The 21852-nt window shown below is 41.7% G+C and overlaps 1 protein-coding gene and 1 long non-coding RNA gene across 5 annotated transcripts in view; one reads left to right on the top strand and one right to left on the bottom strand.

Annotated features, from left to right (window-relative positions):
* Positions 1-3603, top strand: part of LOC130291356 (uncharacterized) — a 40139-nt gene extending 36536 nt beyond the window's left edge. The window contains exon 3 of the long non-coding RNA XR_008847906.1: positions 3163-3603. This is a non-coding gene — a long non-coding RNA (uncharacterized LOC130291356). The remainder of the gene's footprint in view (positions 1-3162) is intronic.
* Positions 1-21852, bottom strand: part of NR6A1 (nuclear receptor subfamily 6 group A member 1) — a 267100-nt gene that overhangs the window by 21133 nt on the left and 224115 nt on the right. For all 4 annotated transcript variants that reach the window (XM_056540026.1, XM_056540030.1, XM_056540029.1 and 1 more), the window contains 3 exons: positions 7928-7983; positions 6062-6219; positions 5740-5967 (listed from right to left, as the gene is read on the bottom strand). In XM_056540026.1, the coding sequence (XP_056396001.1) occupies positions 5740-5967; positions 6062-6219; positions 7928-7983 (442 nt within the window). The remainder of the gene's footprint in view (positions 1-5739; positions 5968-6061; positions 6220-7927; positions 7984-21852) is intronic.

Below are 21852 nucleotides of genomic sequence, written 5' to 3'. Positions count from 1 at the left end.
GAGTTTGAAGACAGTTTTTCTTTAAGTACGGTACATTTCCTAGCCCAAAGGGACACAGCAGAAGGTGAGTGGCATTAAGGTGGCTGAAGTTTGTGGCTCCATTATCTAGCAAAAATGTAGAGGTGCTCAAAGCATGTATGTATGGGTCACCACTCCTATGCACTGGATATCTCCTTGGAGGGTTAAGAACTGGGTGAAAGAGGGGGAAGGCAATTTCTAAGACTGGTCCCCAGCACTTTCATCTGCAGGAAGACAGGATTTGCTTATATCCTATTGTGGCCCTCTAAGCTTTTAGGGTCCAAACTGTAAGGGTCCAAACTTTTTCTGCTCCAATTTATTAATAAAGTCAAGTGGAATTAATTGAGTAAATTCCTCTTGAATTCCTCAGTGTGAACGCACCCCAACGTGGGATCTTGGCCCCCCTGTAGATGACTTGCTGTTTACAGTTGCCAGCTCTGTACATTTAATAGCTGGAAGATTCTAAAGATTGGTCATCAATATCAAAAGCCAGGAAAACCACCTTGACTTTTTCCTATGCTATTCTCATAACCAATTCTGGATAAAAGTGTGATGGCTTCTGGTAAAACATTGGGGCACTGTGCTATTTTTGTAAGACAGACTTTGGAGAGTAATAATATCTAATTAAGCCTCAATAACACTGCTATATTGTGCATAAATAATGGTGCCACCCAATATTGATCAATGGTATTATAAGTGATTATAAGGTATTATATATAATGGTGCCATTCTGTAAACTGTGTAAGGGTGGGTTCACACTACGTTTTCTCCCATACGGGAGCGCATACGGCAGGGGGAGCTAAAACCTCGCGCTCCCGTATGCCTTCGTATGCGCTCCCGTATGTCATTCATTTCAATGAGCCGGCCGGAGTGAAACGTTCGGTCCGGTCGGCTCATTTTTGCGCCGTATGCGCTTTTACAACCGGACCTAAAACTGTGGTCAACCACAGTTTGAGGTCCGGTTGTAAAAGCGCATACAGCGCAAAAATGAGCCGACCGGACCGAACGTTTCACTCCGGCCGGCTCATTGAAATGAATGACATACGGGAGCGCATAGAAAGGCATACGGGAGCGCGAGGTTTTAGCTCCCCCCTGCCGTATGCGCTCCCGTATGGGAGAAAACATAGTGTGAACCCAGCCTTATACAGAATGAACAAAGTGAAGTAATAATGTTACATAGTTCCTAAATGATTTTATATCTGCGAACAATGACAATGGATGAGCATTGGTGTGAAGAGATGGCATGCTTTTTTGGCTTGATGCCACAATGGTTGTGTGTCGAGTTTGAAGACAGTTTTTCTTTAAGTACGGTACATTTCCTAGCCCAAAGGGACACAGCAGAAGGTGAGTGGCATTAAGGTGGCTGAAGTTTGTGGCTCCATTATCTAGCAAAAATGTAGAGGTGCTCAAAGCATGTATGTATGGGTCACCACTCCTATGCACTGGATATCTCCTTGGAGGGTTAAGAACTGGGTGAAAGAGGGGGAAGGCAATTTCTAAGACTGGTCCCCAGCACTTTCATCTGCAGGAAGACAGGATTTGCTTATATCCTATTGTGGCCCTCTAAGCTTTTAGGGTCCAAACTGTAAGGGTCCAAACTTTTTCTGCTCCAATTTATTAATAAAGTCAAGTGGAATTAATTGAGTAAATTCCTCTTGAATTCCTCAGTGTGAACGCACCCCAACGTGGGATCTTGGCCCCCCTGTAGATGACTTGCTGTTTACAGTTGCCAGCTCTGTACATTTAATAGCTGGAAGATTCTAAAGATTGGTCATCAATATCAAAAGCCAGGAAAACCACCTTGACTTTTTCCTATGCTATTCTCATAACCAATTCTGGATAAAAGTGTGATGGCTTCTGGTAAAACATTGGGGCACTGTGCTATTTTTGTAAGACAGACTTTGGAGAGTAATAATATCTAATTAAGCCTCAATAACACTGCTATATTGTGCATAAATAATGGTGCCACCCAATATTGATCAATGGTATTATAAGTGATTATAAGGTATTATATATAATGGTGCCATTCTGTAAACTGTGTAAGGGTGGGTTCACACTACGTTTTCTCCCATACGGGAGCGCATACGGCAGGGGGAGCTAAAACCTCGCGCTCCCGTATGCCTTCGTATGCGCTCCCGTATGTCATTCATTTCAATGAGCCGGCCGGAGTGAAACGTTCGGTCCGGTCGGCTCATTTTTGCGCCGTATGCGCTTTTACAACCGGACCTAAAACTGTGGTCAACCACAGTTTGAGGTCCGGTTGTAAAAGCGCATACAGCGCAAAAATGAGCCGACCGGACCGAACGTTTCACTCCGGCCGGCTCATTGAAATGAATGACATACGGGAGCGCATAGAAAGGCATACGGGAGCGCGAGGTTTTAGCTCCCCCCTGCCGTATGCGCTCCCGTATGGGAGAAAACATAGTGTGAACCCAGCCTTATACAGAATGAACAAAGTGAAGTAATAATGTTACATAGTTCCTAAATGATTTTATATCTGCGAACAATGACAATGGATGAGCATTGGTGTGAAGAGATGGCATGCTTTTTTGGCTTGATGCCACAATGGTTGTGTGTCGAGTTTGAAGACAGTTTTTCTTTAAGTACGGTACATTTCCTAGCCCAAAGGGACACAGCAGAAGGTGAGTGGCATTAAGGTGGCTGAAGTTTGTGGCTCCATTATCTAGCAAAAATGTAGAGGTGCTCAAAGCATGTATGTATGGGTCACCACTCCTATGCACTGGATATCTCCTTGGAGGGTTAAGAACTGGGTGAAAGAGGGGGAAGGCAATTTCTAAGACTGGTCCCCAGCACTTTCATCTGCAGGAAGACAGGATTTGCTTATATCCTATTGTGGCCCTCTAAGCTTTTAGGGTCCAAACTGTAAGGTGTCTGGTACTCCGGGTGTTTCAACAGACTTCATTTCCTTAGATTACTATGTAGATTCAAAAGGTAAATAGGGGCATTATACATTCCTTTCATTAAATATGGATGATTCAGGACCATTTCTGGCACAAAATGGCCTTTGCGGCACATTGTATAGTCTGTTTTAATTTTTTCCTTGTTTTTCTGTAATAAAATGTATTTCTACTTTTCTTGCCTATTGAGATTCTATTATAAATTTAAATCATTTCTTTTTTCCAGGAAGGGAAGAGTGCATTGTGGAATCTCTTTGAATCGCTATGCTAATGAGTGTGCTCCAATACTAGAACTTTACAGAATTTCTATACTTCTACCTGCAATTTAATAGAAAAGAATAAGGAATAATGTGAATTATCATTAATGAATTACAATGTACAAGGCTAACAATGTCAAGGTGATGTGTGTTGGGCAGGAGTTGTTCATTAGTTGTTCAAGCCCCTGAAGTGCTGGTTCAGCCCCTCGCCCCCCTCCCATCGCTGTTAAATTGACAGTCAAGGCTCAGCCTCCAAATCTCATTTCAGATTATATAATTTGGTGGTAAAACTGAGAACTGGCAGCTGTGATTACACTAGACAAGAGTTCCCCAATATGTAGCTTTACAGCTTTTGCAAAACTACAACTTCCATTATGCGCTGACAGTTTCGCAACAGCTGGAGTGCCACTGATTGAGGAACACTGTGAGTAGAGTGGGGGCCCTATTATCTGCTGCAGCCACCACTGGAGGCAGTGTAGTGGCTTAATGTATATTGTTGTACATTGAACTCAATAAAAACACAATAGACTGTAAGTGCCTGTGATCCCTCTAGTGCAAAATTTCCCAACCAGGGAGCCAAAGGCTGTCCGGGCATGCTGGAAGTTCTAGTTTTGCAACAGCTGGAGGCACACTGGTTGGGAAACTCTGCACTAGTGGCAGATGTTGGCTGACAGAATGTTTTTAGCTTTTTTTGTTGATATTCCCATCCAATAAAGAGATGGAACATCTCTAGTTAGTAGCAGGTGGGCTTATACAGTATGAACAAAATGTGTCCTAACTACCTAATGTTAGTTTTTGTAACTGTGCTCAGACACAAAAGAGCAGTGTACAACATGGGGATGAGTGACCAAGTCTTTTTGTTTTCTAAATTTGTTTTACAGTTGTATTCTGTCCCCCTCATTTTTTTTTATTGTTTTGCCTTGGTCCCAGCTCTCCACCCAGCCATTGTTAATTGGCAGGAGACTGCAGATGGGTTAATACCTAGCGTTTCCCGGTCTGGAAGCACATGGTGAGGTGAAGGGCTCATATGAACTGGTTTGGTGATGTATGGCGCCCACTGTCGCTGTGGCACTGTCTCTGTTGGGTGGCGTGGCCCAGAGTTGGGGGCAAGGTCTGGCAGTAATGAGGCCACCAAGCCACTGAATCATTCCTTGTATGTTCATGGGTGTTGCGGTGGTGGGCCCCACAACATTTTAAGTTAGGGACCCACTTAAATCAGGTGGCCATGAAATAGCAAGTGGGCATAAAGGGGTACTCCCGTGAAAACCTTTTTGTTTTAAAATCAACTGGCGCCAGAAAGTTTAACAGATTTGTAAATCACTTCTATTAAAAAATCTTAATCCTTCCAGTACTTTTTAGGGGCTGTATACTAAAGAGAAATCCAAAAAAGAAATGAATTTCCTCTGACGTCATGACCACCTCTGCTGACCTCTGGTGTCCATTTTAGGAACTGTCCAGAGCTGGAGAAAATCCCCATAGCAAACATATACTGCTCTGGACAGTTCCTAAAATGAACAGCAGAGGTCAGCAGAGAGCACTGTGGTCATGACATCAGAGAAAATGCACTTCTTTTTTGGATTTCTCTTTAGTATACAGCCCCTAAAAAGTACTGGAAGGATTAAGATTTTTTAATAGAAGTGATTTACAAATCTGTTTAACTTTCTGGCACCAGTTGATTAAAAAAAAAAAAAAAAAAAAAAAATTTCCATGGGAATACCACTTTAAAGAGTTTGATCAAAATATATACTAACTGCCTGATGTTTGCAAATGTGGCGAGAAACAATAGATCAATGCACAAGATGTTCCTGTGCGTCCATGTCCTTTTTCTTTTATTTGTGTTATATCACTAGGATATGCTATTACTTTCTGATTGGTGGGAGTTCCACTACATGCGAGGACACAACGCTGCATCCCCTTATGAGTTTGTCTATGTAAAGAGGTGCTCTCAGGCCACCCAACCCAGCCGGGTCACTCAGAAGCACAGCTGTGTAGTGACAAACACATAAAGGGGGTTCAACGTTTAGTCCTATTATAAAGGGGAGAAACGGTGGGTGGGTGGATAGAATTTCTTCAGTAATTTCCTTCTACCCTGCTATTTAATTTAAAATGTCTATGTCATGTGATCAATGTATATAACATCATTGCAGTGGGCCAGTGGTGGTGGGATTACATTAAAAAAATGTACTTTTTATTTTATGCAGGTTTCGGTAGACAAATTTTAGAAAATCTTGGAAGACTGCTTTAATTATTGGAGTGGTAGAACATAGAGATCCAAGAAAAGATGTTCCGTCATTGTTCTTTTATAGAGAACACAAGTTTTTACTGTACTAAAACAGACATACTAGGAGACTAGTTGAGGAACTGATTATGTCAGTGTTTTTCAACCAGAGTGCCTCCAGCTGTTGCAAAACTACAACTCTCAGCAGGCATGGTGGGAGCTGTAGTTTTGCAACAGCTGGAGGCATCCTGGTTGGGAAACACTAGATTATGTATTACCATAAACAGTGATAGCTGCCATCATAGATGTCTACATTTGGCCCACTTACCCATCTTCAATCAGCATTGGGGTGTTGAGTGGTTCCATATCTTCTGCCGCTAGAAGCTGGTTAATAAGCGTGTGTGACTGAGGGTCTAGGCTTCGTGTTTGCGATGGGATCAAAGCAGAATGAGCAGAGTAGCTAAAAAGATGAGGTAGATACTGATAGTGCGTTGGTCCGGGGGTCCCCAAATACTGGTCCCGTAGAGAAGTGAATCCATTTAGCTCCATTGATCTACTGTAAGGACATGGACATCAAGGTCAGTATCAAAAGAAACATTAACCCTATCTGCCATCAATGCTCCAAATGTCCCCTGTGAAGTCTATGTTACCTTGAAGAGGGTGTGGATACAGGGGAAGGCTGGTTGCTCTCAGATACTCCATTGCCCGGTGAGCTGTGATCACTGTCTCCATTGTTACTCCAAGAAGTGTTGGCTTCCTCCTCAAACTCTTGACCAGACATTATTCTTTCAATCTCTTCATCTGAAATCTGATGGGAAATATTAGAGAGAATTAAATTAAGGTAACGAGCATTGTGTTTCCTGTGATGTCAGGTAGAGTCAACTCTAATACAATTACACAGCGATTTATTTTACATTGCAATGATAAATTCCACAAATGCCTTTAGAAGTGACTCAGCAGCAAACAATGACTATTTTCAACAGAGCAGTCTATACTATAAAGAGCATGTAATGACCTATACGCCGCTATTCATTTATGATTGGTGGGGGTCCACCTAGTGATGGCCTAATATAACATATAGCTGCTGGGGGATGAGACTTAGCAGAGTGAAGAGGCAAAGGCACATGCTTGAGTACTGAGTTACACATCATGGATCTGATAAGGACTAGAATACACATTGTGTAACTAAATCTACATCAAATCCGCTCGCAATACACCTCTGATGCAAGTGAATAAGGGGTTTGCTACCCTGTTCACAAGCATTGGAAGGACTTTAGATTCACCATTGCAGACAAGAAGCACCAAAGAGAAGGAAGAGCATGTGTATTCTTTTCATTTGCCGAAACGCCAGCGTTGGGTTGGTGTCGCTCTGGTACCTGTCCTGTTACTTTGTGGTAATGTATAGAGATGAGCGAACTTACAGTAAATTCGATTCGTCATGAACTTCTCGGCTCGGCAGTTGATGACTTATCCTGCATAAATTAGTTCAGCTTTCAAGTGCTCCGGTAAACTGGAAAAGGTGGATACAGTCCTAGGAAAGATTCTCCAAGGACTGTATCCACCTTTTCCAGCCCACCGGAGCACCTGAAAGCTGAACTAATTTATGCAGGATAAGCCATCAACTGCCGAGCCGAGAAGTTCGTGACGAATCGAATTTACTGTAAGTTTGCTCATCTCTAGTAATATATCATGTTTTATGCCTTGTACTGTTGGATTCTACTTGTAATGTGCTTTTTAATATTGTGATTTGGCCTTGCAGTATACTCGGCAATTTATTTGTATTTACATGATTTTTTACATAGATTTATTATGGCAGCCTGAGTGACACCTATTGTCTCCGCTTGGGTGGAATCCTTCCTATGTTTTATCTGAGTATTTAATAAAGATTTATATATGAGAAATATACTTTTTGTAAATGACTCCATTTTCTTTTTTGTATATGTGTATGGATTGTAGAAGGAAAGGCCCAGGATAAGCTTCACTGACTAGGACTAATCCCTGTGTGGATCTGCTGGCACATCTAGCGGAAGCTACACCGGCAGACATCATATCTGTCATAAGTAAATCCATAAGATGTGAACATACACATTATTGTTTATCCAGCCATAATGCCGTACATATGGGTGTGACTGGGCCTGGTACTGCAGCTCATATGTTCTCAATCATGTCCACTTAAATGGTTTATGCTGCAGTACCAGGCACGGTCACAATGGTAAGGATGGTGCTGTGACTGGATAAACACTAAACACTCCCGTCAGTGCCTCTGTTCTTTCTCTATACCGGCGTTTCCCAACCAGGGTGCCTCCAGCTGTTGCAAAACTACAACTCCCAGCATGCCCGGACAGCCAAAGGCTGTCCGGGCATGCTGGGAGTTGTAGTTTTGCAACAGCTGGAGGCACCCCAGTTGGGAAACACTGCTCTATACTAATCACTGTGGGTGGAGAGGTGCCAGGAGTCAGCCCCCACAACTCATATTATTGGAAAGCACGGAAAAGCATGTCAAAGATTTTGCTTACTTGTACAGGACCAATGCTCTTGTTTCTTCCACCCGGCATCCCATCTTCTCGGATTGCTATAAAATGAAAAATAAATAAAAATAAGTTAAAAACATAAATAACTTTGCATAACTCACATAAAATAATGCACATAAATTGACATAACATAAAATATTGCAATAATCATAGATGATAAAGATTGATAAGAGAATAATTAATTCTGAAATTAGCTACAAGGTTCTGAGGAACGAGCGATGTAAGCAGAAGCAGTACGTACGCATGATGGACACAAGGTGGCGCTGGATAACCTACAGCCGGGCGTGTGTTCCACAACATATACTACAAATGTCACTAGATAACATTTTTGGTGCACTATTTTCACCTAAAGTAGGCCAAATAATATTCTAAACTTAGACTAGACAGTCTGTAGATGCACCAGATTTATCAGTCAGCCTGAGCCCCTACAATAAATCTGGCTCACTTGTTGATCGTCTGTCTAAATTTACACAGTTTAAAGGGGTTATCCAGGAAAAAACTATATATCAACTGGCTCCAGAAAGTTAAACAGATTTGTAAATTACTTCTATTAAAAAATCTTAATCCTTTCAGTCCTTATGAGCTTCTGAAGTTAAGGTTGTTCTTTTCTATCTAAGTGCTCTCGGATGACATGTGTCTGGGGAACCGCCCAGTTTAGAAGCAAATCCCCATAGCAAACCTCTTCTAAACTGGGCGGTTCCCGAGACAGGTGTCATCAGAGAGCACTTAGACAGAAAAGAACAACCTTAACTTCAGAAGCTCATAAGTAATGAAAGGATTAAGATTTTTTAATAGAAGTAATTTACAAATCTGTTTAACTTGAGCCAGTTGAGATATATATATATATATATATATATATATATATATATAAAAAAGTTTTTTCCTGGATAACCCCTTTAAGAATTAGACATTATTAGTGAATTCCCTCTAGTGTATTCACTCCACCCAGGGTCTTAGAAAGGAGTGTAATGTAATAGTGTATAAACCAATCACATATGTAACTATGTATAGTCTTGGGGGGCAGGGGGGAATTTATCATGTATGTTTCAGAGGAAGTTCTTTTCTTTTTGAATTTCCTTTCTATCTCACCACAGTGCTCTCTGCTGACACCTCTGTCCATTTTAGGAACTGTCCAGAGCAGGAGCAAACCTATCCTGCTCCGGACAGTTCCTGACATGGACAGAGGTGTCAGCAGAGAGAGAACCGTGGTCAGACAGAAAGGAAATTCAAAAAGAAAAGAACCTGTTTCCTCTGGAACATACAGCAGCTGATAAGTATTAGTGATTAAGTGATTTACAAATCTGTATAACTTTCTGGCACCAATTTATTTAAAAACAAAAAGGTTTCCAGTGGAGTACCACTTTAATATCCCTTTAAAAAAAATCACAATGTTTTGAATAGTCGGCATCTGGGTGTTTAGACCCCAACTGATCACTAAACAGAGCCATGGAAAGCATGTGGCTGAGCGCTACTCTCCCTGACTTCCCCTGACAGGTTCTATTACAAGGCTATGGAGACCGTTTTCCACAGCTTCTCTGTACAGATTACAGATTATGTCTAGAGATTCCAGCAGCAGGACAGTCTGTGATTGGTTTATCATTATAGGACCTAATAGTAGAGTTGTCTGGAGCAGGATATGTATATAGGACATCTGCTTATGTAGTATATACCACTAGGTAAAGACATCGAGAGCTAACGCTGAAGCTCCCTAAATGAAGTTCCTGTACTTGTCCCCGCATATTACGACCTGTCCCAGATTGACAAACTCAAGGACTGCATTCAACCTACAAACCCCCTAACACTTGTTCAAGGTGTCTGCATTTCAAAGCACAATATGTCTCCACCGTAAATCTCAGCGACACTTCTGGCACTCGGCTTCCTGCCTTCCGACCTTGAATACAGTAAATGGTGGAGAAATGTGGATACAGTACAGTGGGCGAGTTACTAAATTCCTATGTCACCCTTTCCTAATAGAAAAATAACTGGGGTCAACGCTTGGCTTTTACTCTCCAGGGGGCACAAAGAACACCCAGGATAATGAGTCTTAGAAAAACATGGAGAGTGCCAAGTCATTAAGAGAAGAAATGTTAGTGTAACTGCCCCAAATGGCAGCGCATAGGTTTCCCAATGTAGAAATCTTGGGTTAGTACATGGGGATCTGCACCAGAACCTCTAATGTACAGTAGATTTCCATATATGTTGTTATAACTGGCCATATAGACTGGATCGGTGGTCTCAAACCTACAGCCCTCCACTGTTGTATCTTGTGGGTGGTAGTTATTTAGCTGCTAATAGGGACGTGCCCCTTTGATAGAGAGGAACGGTAAACAACCAGCTGTCAATTTATTCATACATTTTCTGAGGGAACGACAGAGAAATGATACAACACAAAGCTATAAGAAAAGATGCTCAAAATTTGTTATTTCATAAGGAATACAAGTATTTACTTAAAGGGGTACTCCCACCCTAGACATCTTATCCCCTATCCAAAGGATAGGGGATAAGATGTCTGATCTCGGGGGTCCCGCCGCTGGTCAGTCGCGACTCAGACCCTCCAGCGCTTCCGGACAAAAACAGGTCGGTGCCGCATGCAATACTGCGAGGGTCCCCAGCGGCGGGACCCCCGAGATCAGACATCTTATCCCCTATCCTTTGGATAGGGGATAAGATGTCTAGGGTGGGAGTACCCCTTTAAATAGACAGGTCAGAAGAGGCCACAAGGCCCCTTTAATAAATTATTATTATTATTAGGATATTTCTTAGGTTTATTGTTGGAAGTTCGATAAAGCCAAAGAGAAGATAAGACCATGATTTTGGTTATCTATAATCACAGGGCTCCGGCTTGTTAATGGTTGACAGAGTGTGGCCAAGCAGGTTCTTCTGGTGAACAGTATCTTCTATCTGACTCATGTTTATCTCTAGCCTTGCCCTGGGGGGCGAAGAGGGGCTTTGATTGCAAACAGTAACAGAGTCATTGTCTACTTCAGAGAGTCTCTCTCCACAAAGCTCCAATAGGGTAGATCTGTTTAAGCTTGTCTTTTCTTACCATGGCAGCAAAAAAGGCCATATACTTTAGGTAGCTGTTGACAAAATTCTTGTTCGGCCAACAGCTATGCCTCCAGACCTCTCTCCGTGGGTTGACCAAGAATATAGGTGTTTCAGTGTGGAGAAGGGAATAAGCTTCTTTTCCCTAGCATCTGCCATCGGGGGAGCGTCTGGACACCTTAATATATATAAAATAAAAGGCCGGGGGGTTCAGGGGTTCAGCCGATGTTCATACATTTGGGCACAAATCTACAACTATATCATGTAAAATCTTATACCCACCAGCTGCTCTTATACAGAACACATAGGCCTCCAATGAACCTATACAGATTGCCCATCAGCGTTTACATAAACCTACAATAGCCGATTCCCCTCTACAAGGTTGGCCATTAATGCTCTCAAATATTCTCTCTAAATTTCCTATCACAGCAGATATGGTACTGTTGTATATACAGGACGGCTGTCACCATAGGTATTCATTACCTTTTCTGCAGTCAATGTCCATGAGTCAAAGGCCCAAGGCCAGGGCTGTTTATATAAAGGCTTTTATCCAGATAAAATAGGTAAGGAGTGCAGTGAATGCCTATTGTGTTACTCAATGAGTCAAAACTAACCTTCTCAGGCTGATACCATCTCCTAATCCCTTTTCCTTATCTTTGTCTTGACTGCAAACTTTCCCAAAACTTCCAGGTGTCACTAGAACTCTCCATATTCCCTGGTGTAGATCAGACTTTCATTCTCCATTGTGTTAAATCCATTATCTGCCTGAATAATATGAACCTTATTGTAAATTTACCTTTGCAACCAAATTATTTAAAGAGCCCTCTCTCACTACCCTGAATTCTTATTTTTTTTTAAGTTGCAGGTTATTTTTCTGTAAAGTTGTTTCTAGGAAGGTTGCACCACAACCAATATGGCTGCCGTAAAAGCTTCAAGAGAGGAAAGTAGGGGGGGGGGGGGGCAATTTATCAAAACCTGTGTAGAGGAAGAGTAGTGCAATTGCCCTTAGCAACTAATCATACTGCTGATTTTATTTTTCAGAAACCATTTTAACAAAAAAAAAAACATCTAATTGGTTGCTATGGTCAACTGCACCACTCTTACTCCATGCAGGTTTTGCTGAAAAAATTGCTAATTTTTTTTGCTAATGTGTATGACAAAGTTAAAATTATCCTAACCACCCCCATTTGCAAGGATGGGGGGGGGGGGGGGGTCTTGTCTTAAGTCACATGCAAGTCTATGGGAAAAGTATATTCTGGAATAACTTCCAAATGATGGGACATTTTTAGATGAAATTTGGACAGGGTAAGAGGATGAGATGTGAGGATGGGATATGAAGATTAAATATGAAGACAGGATATATAGACAGGATATGAGGATGGGATGTGAGGACGAGGGCGTCGTCGATTTTTCCCCCCCTTTCCAGCAAGGTTTAAGACGAAGACCGGGCAACACCAGGTACTCTACCGTAACCATAAAAAGTATTAGGCAGTGCAAGTGACATTTAGGGTGCGTTCACACGCTATTTGTTTATGCAGGTTTTCCGCTGCGTATTTGAAAGTGGGCGGGCTCTTCTCGGCAGTCTGTAGCAAATTTTCTATGGCGGAATTTACGCTGCGGAAAATCCGCCACAGTCCCTGTTGACTTCAATGGGGCTTGCGGCGCATTTTCCACAGCATAAATTCCTCCGTGGAAAATCTGCTACGGACAGCCGAGAAGAGCCCGCCCACTTTCAAATACGCAGCAGAAACCCCGCATAAACAAATAGCGTGTGAACGCATCCTTAAGGCTGCTGCATGATGAGAATAAAATATGTCCTTTTCCCCAAAAACAGCGCCATTGGGGTACACAGGTTTGTATTGTGATGTCAGCCCAGTTCACAGGTTTAAATCGCGATACATGGATAAGAGGGGCAATGTTTCTGGAGGAAACAGCCATGTTTTGTCACTATATTAAAGGGGTTATCCAGGAAAAAACTTTTATATATCAACTGGCTCCAGAAAGTTAAACAGATTTGTAAATTACTTCTATTAAAAAATCTTAATCCTTTCACTACTTATGAGCTTCTGAAGTTAAGGTTGTTCTTTTCTAAGTGCTCTCTGATGACACGTGTCTTGGGAACCACCCAGTTTAGAAGCAAATCCCCATAGCAAAACTCTTCTAAACTGGGCGGTTCCCGAGACACGTGTCATCACTTTGTACTTATGAGCTTCTGAAGTTAAGGTTGTTCTTTTCTAAGTGCTCTCTGATGACACCTGTCTCGGGAAACGCCCAGTTTAGAAGCAAATCCCCATAGCAAACCTCTTCTAAACTGGGTGGTTCCCGAGACACGTGTCATTACTTAGACAGAAAAGAACAACCTTAACTTCAGAAGCTCATAAGTACTGAAAGGATTAAGATTTTTTAAAAGAAGTAATTTACAAATCTGTTTAACTTTCTGGAGCCTGTTGATATATATAAAAAAAAAAAAAAGTTTTTTCCTGGATAACCTCTTTAACCCCTTTAGCAAGTCCTGCGCCTGCTGTAATACTTATAGCTCCGTATGGGGTATAATGGGACACCTGCCCGGACTGGTGTGTTCAGGTGGCAGGGACTGGCTGTTTTTCCCACAGCAGCAATAATTCATGCCATGTTTAATATTTTATGAGGTGTTGATCTAGATACAAAAAAAAAAAACAGATAAATATGTTTGTGTGTTTTTATTTTATTTTATTATTATGTGAGTATTTTGTAAAATGTGGCATAGATGGGTCACACCTGTCAAATCTATCTGTCACTATATACAACAAGTGACATATACGGTATTTTCTCTAGGCACCATACTGTATGTACGTGCAGACCGTACTGAAACAGCAGCAGGAAGTGTGGAATCAAAGACCGAAATCTGCTATAACAGACTGCAAAAAGTAACAACTGCGGAGCTTTAAGACTGATAAAATATTCATCATTGCCTGGGGTTTTACAGCGGGGAGAAAGGAGATGTGAAGGGGCTGTGATGTGGCATCTAGGAGAGAAACATTTCAGAAAAATCGGGTTAAAAACGAGCAAGTGAGAGTCTGCATAAAAAAAGAGAAGAATGTGGAACTGACATGGTAGAGAATATGGACCTTAATGTACTGTTATATGTACATAGGATGTCATGTAAATGTAGGTAACATAAAGCCACGGGACGGCCATGAGATGCCTCTATGTGTTCTATTTTGTATAGCAGTGTTTCCCAACCAGGGTGCCCCCAGCTTTTGCAAAACTACAACTCCCAGCATGCCCGGACAGCCTTTGGCTGTCCGGGCATGCTGGGAGTTGTAGTTTTGCAACAGCTGGAGGCGCTCTGTTTGGGAAACACTGCTATATACCTATACAACAGCCATTGTGTGAGACTGTGGAAAAAAAATGTAGTGATTTTTAAAAAAGTCACAAATAATAATAATAAATAATAATAATAATAATAAATAAAATAAAAAATAAAAAATAAATACCCGGCCCTCCTCCCCCCCCCCCCCCCTTTCTTTTTTTACACAGTGGCTAAAACAGAAAATCTGCCCAGTAAAAAATAATCATAAATAAAAAAATCAACACCGGCCTCTCCCTCCCTCCCTTTCTTTATTTATTTTTTTTTTTTTTTACACAGTGGCAAAAGTGGCTAAAACAGAAAATCTGCCCAAAACGAGTACAAAGCAGCATTGCTCTCCCTATAGATTACATCCTTTTTGTGTGAACAATCTGCACACGATGCTTTCTTTTTCACTAGTAAAATGATGAACAATGTAAGAAATTTGAGAAACCCCCCACCCCAGAATCAGTCAATAGAGTCTGCAAGCGCAATTGGTGTCTGTCCTGCCATGTGACATATAATAATGTAATAATAAAAAAGAATGCGAAGGTATACATGAGCATGGCCTTAAGTCATCCTGCAGTTGTACCTACTGTCCACTAGGTGGAGACAACACCCCAGTAAACGCCTCACGTGGTTAGAACTGATAAGGATTACATTGAGTGTGCTTATCCACAGACCTCAACTCACCCTTTAGTTACCTGTTGTTTAGTCTGTTTATGGGATTACGTATATACACAAAACCTTTGTATAAGACAGGGTCTCATGTATAAAGATCAGTGCAGACAGAAAGATGAGCAGCTTCCACTAAACAACCTAATCTGTGAGAATCTGAATATGATTAGTTATTATTGGGAAACTGCTGCGCTATACAGTATCTCCCATAAGTCCCATGAGTCCACCCCTCACATTATATACAGTATATCCCATAAGTGACTCCACCCCTCACATTATATACAGTATATCCCATAAGTGACTCCACCCCTCACATTATATACAGTATCTCCCATAAGTGACTCCACCCCTCACATTATATATACAGTATCTCCCATAAGTGACTCCACCCCTCACATTATATATACAGTATATCCCATAAGTGAGTCCACGCCTCACATTATATACAGTATCTCCCATAAGTGAGTCCACCCCTCACATTATATATACAGTATCTCCCATAAGTGAGTCCACCCCTCACATTATATATACAGTATCTCCTATAAGTGACTCCACCCCTCACATTATATATACAGTATATCCCATAAGTGAGTCCACCCCTCACATTATATATACAGTATCTCCCATAAGTGAGTCCACCCCTCACATTATATATACAGTATATCCCATAAGTGACTCCACCCCTCACATTATATATACAGTATATCCCATAAGTGAGTCCACCCCTCACATTATATATACAGTATCTCCCATAAGTGAGTCCACCCCTCACATTATATACAGTATATCCCATAAGTGAGTCCACCCCTCACATTATATATACAGTATATCCCATAAGTGAGTCCACCCCTCACATTATATATACAGTATATCCCATAAGTGAGTCCTCCCCTCACATTATATATACAGTATATCCCATAAGTGAGTCCACCCCTCACATTATATACAGTATATCCCATAAGTGACTCCACCCCTCACATTATATATACAGTATCTCCCATAAGTGAGTCCACCCCTCACATTATATATACAGTATATCCCATAAGTGAGTCCACCCCTCACATTATATACAGTATCTCCCATAAGTGAGTCCACCCCTCACATTATATATACAGTATCTCCCATAAGTGAGTCCACCCCTCACATTATATATACAGTATATCCCATAAGTGACTCCACCCCTCACATTATATACAGTATATCCCATAAGTGAGTCCACCCCTCACATTATATATACAGTATCTCCCATGAGTGAGTCCACCCCTCACATTATATATACAGTATATCCCATAAGTGACTCCACCCCTCACATTATATATACAGTATCTCCCATAAGTGATTCCACCCCTCACATTATATATACAGTATCTCCCATAAGTGAGTCCACCCCACACATTATATATACAGTATATCCCATAAGTGAGTCCACCCCTCACATTATATATACAGTATATCCCATAAGTGAGTCCACCCCTCACATTATATATACAGTATATCCCATAAGTGAGTCCACCCCTCACATTATATATACAGTATCTCCCATAAGTGAGTCCACCCCTCACATTATATATACAGTATATCCCATAAGTGAGTCCACCCCTCACATTATATACAGTATCTCCCATAAGTGATTCCACCCCTCACATTATATATATAGTATCTCTCATAAGTGAGTCCACCCCTCACATTATATATACAGTATCTCCCATAAGTGATTCCACCCCTCACATTATATATACAGTATCTCCCATAAGTGAGTCCACCCCACACATTATATATACAGTATATCCCATAAGTGACTCCACCCCTCACATTATATACAGTATCTCCCATAAGTGAGTCCACCCCTCACATTATATACAGTATATCCCATAAGTGAGTCCACCCCTCACATTATATACAGTATATCCCATAAGTGAGTCCACCCCTCACATTATATACAGTATATCCCATAAGTGAGTCCACCCCTCACATTATATATACAGTATATCCCATAAGTGAGTCCACCCCTCACATTATATATACAGTATATCCCATAAGTGAGTCCACCCCTCACATTATATATACAGTATCTCCCATAAGTGAGTCCACCCCTCACATTATATATACAGTATCTCCCATAAGTCCCATGAGTCCACCCCTCACATTATATATACAGCATCACATTATATATACAGCATCTCCCATAAGTGAGTCCACCCCTCACATTATATACAGTATCTCCCATAAGTGAGTCCACCCCTCACATTATATACAGTATCTCCCATAAGTGAGTCCACCCCTCACATTATATACAGTATCTCCCATAAGTGAGTCCACCCCTCACATTATATACAGTATCTCCCATAAGTCCCATGAGTCCACCCCTCACATTATATATACAGTATCTCCCATAAGTCCCATGAGTCCACCCCTCACATTATATATACAGTATATCCCATAAGTGACTCCACCCCTGACATTATATATACAGTATCTCCCATAAGTGAGTCCACCCCTCACATTATATATACAGTATCTCCCATAAGTGAGTCCACCCCTCACATTATATACAGTATCTCCCATAAGAGAGTCCACCCCTCACATTATATACAGTATCTCCCATAAGTCCCATGAGTCCACCCCTCACATTATATACAGTATCTCCCATAAGTCCCATGACTCCACCCCTCACATTATATATACAGTATCTCCCATAAGTGACTCCACCCCTCACATTATATACAGTATCTCCCATAAGTGACTCCACCCCTCACATTATATACAGTATCTCCCATAAGTGAGTCCACCCCTCACATTATATATACAGTATCTCCCATAAGTGAGTCCACCCCTCACATTATATATACAGTATCTCCCATAAGTGACTCCACCCCTCACATTATATATACAGTATCTCCCATAAGTCCCATGAGTCCACCCCTCACATTATATACAGTATCTCCCATAAGTCCCATGAGTCCACCCCTCACATTATATACAGTATCTCCCATAAGTGAGTCCACCCCTCACATTATATACAGTATCTCCCATAAGTGAGTCCACCCCTCACATTATATACAGTATCTCCCATAAGTCCCATGAGTCCACCCCTCACATTATATATACAGTATCTCCCATAAGTCCCATGAGTCCACCCCTCACATTATATATATAGTATCTCCCATAAGAGAGTCCACCCCTCACATTATATATATATATAGTATCTCCCATAAGTCACTCCACCCCTCACATTATATATACAGTATATCCCATAAGTGACTCCACCCCTCACATTATATATACAGTATCTCCCATAAGTGAGTCCACCCCTCACATTATATATATATAGTATCTCCCATAAGTCACTCCACCCCTCACATTATATATACAGTATCTCCCATAAGTGAGTCCACCCCTGACATTATATATACAGTATCTCCCATAAGTGAGTCCACCCCTCACATTATATATACAGTATCTCCCATAAGTGAGTCCACCCCTCACATTATATACAGTATCTCCCATAAGTCCCATCAGTCCACCCCTCACATTATATACAGTATCTCCCATAAGAGAGTCCACCCCTCACATTATATACAGTATCTCCCATAAGTCCCATGAGTCCACCCCTCACATTATATACAGTATCTCCCATAAGAGAGTCCACCCCTCACATTATATACAGCATCTCCCATAAGTGAGTCCACCCCTCACATTATATACAGTATCTCCCATAAGTGAGTCCACCCCTCACATTATATATACAGTATCTTCCATAAGTGAGTCCACCCCTTACATTATATATATAGTATAGCCCATAAGTGAGTCCACCCCTCACATTATATATACAGTATATCCCATAAGTGACTCCACCCCTGACATTATATATACAGTATCTCCCATAAGTCCCATGAGTCCACCCCTCACATTATATATACAGTATATCCCATAAGTGAGTCCACCCCTCACATTATATATACAGTATCTCCCATAAGTGAGTCCACCCCTCACATTATATATACAGTATATCCCATAAGTCACTCCACCCCTCACATTATATACAGTATCTCCCATAAGTGAGTCCACCCCTCACATTATATACAGTATCTCCCATAAGTGAGTCCCCCCCTCACATTATATATACAGTATCTCGCATAAGTGACTCCACCCCTCACATTATATATACAGTATCTCCCATAAGTGAGTCCACCCCTCACATTATATACAGTATATCCCATAAGTCACTCCACCCCTCACATTATATATACAGTATCTCCCATAAGTGAGTCCACCCCTCACATTATATATACAGTATCTCCCATAAGTGAGTCCACCCCTCACATTATATACAGTATATCCCATAAGTGAGTCCACCCCTCACATTATATATACAGTATATCCCATAAGTGAGTCCACCCCTCACATTATATATACAGTATCTCCCATAAGTGAGTCCACCCCTCACATTATATATACAGTATCTCCCATAAGTGAGTCCACCCCTCACATTATATACAGTATATCCCATAAGTGAGTCCACCCCTCACATTATATACACAGTATATCCCATAAGTGAGTCCACCCCCTCACATTATATATACAGTATCTCCCATAAGTGAGTCCCCCCCTCACATTATATATACAGTATCTCCCATAAGTGAGTCCACCCCTCACATTATATATACAGTATCTCCCATAAGTGAGTCCACCCCTCACATTATATATACAGTATCTCCCATAAGTGACTCCACCCCCTCACATTATATATACAGTATCTCCCATAAGTGAGTCCCCCCCTCACATTATATATACAGTATCTCCCATAAGTGAGTCCACCCCTCACATTATATATACAGTATCTCCCATAAGTGACTCCACCCCTCACATTATATATACAGTATCTCCCATAAGTGAGTCCACCCCTCACATTATATATACAGTATCTCCCATAAGTGACTCCACCCCTCACATTATATATACAGTATATCCCATAAGTGACTCCACCCCTCACATTATATATACAGTATCTCCCATAAGTGATTCCACCCCTCACATTATATATACAGTATCTCCCATAAGTGAGTCCACCCCTCACATTGTATATACAGTATCTCCCATAAGTGAGTCCACCCCTCACATTATATATACAGTATATCCCATAAGTGAGTCTACCCCTCACATTATATATACAGTATATCCCATAAGTGAGTCCACCCCTCACATTATATATACAGTATCTCCCATAAATGAGTCCACCCCTCACATTATATATACAGTATCTCCCATAAGTGACTCCACCCCTCACATTATATATACAGTATCTGCCATAAGTGAGTCCACCCCTCACATTATATACAGTATATCCCATAAGTGAGTCCACCCCTCTTATTATATATACAGTATATCCCATAAGTGAGTCCACCCCTCACATTATATACAGTATATCCCATAAGTGAGTCCACCCCTCACATTATATACAGTATATCCCATAAGTGAGTCCACCCCTCTTATTATATATACAGTATCTCCAATAGGCGAGTCCACCCCTCACATTATACTGAAGAAATGACCCTCTGCTACAGTGTAAAGTAGTGAATGGACAGCCTGTATAACAGTGTTTAATGTTGTCTACATACTAATAAGTAGGCTCAGCCCGATAATAAACATTAAACATTAGGGTGCTACCAAGTGTATTAAATTACGTATACCAACAAAAGAGAAAAGGAAATACACCAGAGAAAGCAAACACCCATAGATTTCAAATACCATATAACAATCTTTATTATATATTATACACGCAATGACCTAACAGACAGACTAGGGCTGGGCGGTATGGCCAAATATGTGTATCGCGGTATTTTTGTAACTTATGGTGGTTTCACGGTATATAACGGTATTCCCTCCCCCAAAATAAATTATTAGCCCAGCGCCGCACTGTCCCCCAGCACCGGCGCTGACACTCTCTATACTGTGCGGTATCCCTATGCCCGGGCTGCAAAAGGTAAACAAAATAAACTAACGCATGTTCCGACGTCGGCCTTAAGCTGGGGACGTGAACGTTGGCAGCCGTCAGCCTATCACCGGCCGCAGCGATGTTCCGCATCGGACGGTGATAGGTTGAGCCGGCTTCTTACATGACAGTGGGCTCAACCTATCACCGGCTGAGGCGGAACATCGCTGCGGCCGGTGATAGGCTGACGGCTGTCCGACGTTCCATTCCCTGGGAAGCAAGTCCGGACTGACAGGGAAGGTGAGTTAAAGTTTATTTTGTTTACCTTTTGCAGCCCGGGCATAGGGATACAGTATGGAGCAGTGGTTTGCAATCTGCGGACCTCCAGATGTTGCAAAACTACAACTCCCAGCATGCCCGGACAGGCGTTGGCTGTCCGGGCATGCTGGGAGTTGTAGTTTTGCAACATCTGGAGGTTGAAGACCACTGTTATAGAGTGTCAGCACTGGCGGCCGCAACAAACAGGAGGACCAGGAGGGGACAAGGAGGACCTTGCGGGTGACATATGTGAGTAGTAGCACTGGGCTGATAATTAATTTGGGGGGGGGGGGGGGCATAACACCGCTCGCAGGTCACATATGATTAGTTCCCCGATGGGGACAGCGCAGCGCTGGGCTGATAATTCATTCATTCCCGAGGGGGAGGGGCCAAACCGGTATTGCGGTATGGGTTAAAATTCATATCGTGAAGCACAAAAATTTCGGTATTCGGTATGAACCGGTATACCGCCCAGCCCTAAGACAGACTACTTAAAAACAGTTAAAACACCCCTGAGGAAGTCACCCACAGGAAGTCACCCAGGCTCTCATTCTCCAGATGTGTTTTGCACTAGGCTGAGTACTAGGACTGTCACTATACAGGTTGTAT

The sequence above is a fragment of the Hyla sarda genome, chromosome 9, assembly GCF_029499605.1.
Source record: "Hyla sarda isolate aHylSar1 chromosome 9, aHylSar1.hap1, whole genome shotgun sequence".
Lineage (NCBI taxonomy): Eukaryota > Metazoa > Chordata > Amphibia > Anura > Hylidae > Hyla > Hyla sarda.
This window is presented reverse-complemented; position numbering and strand designations above follow the sequence as displayed.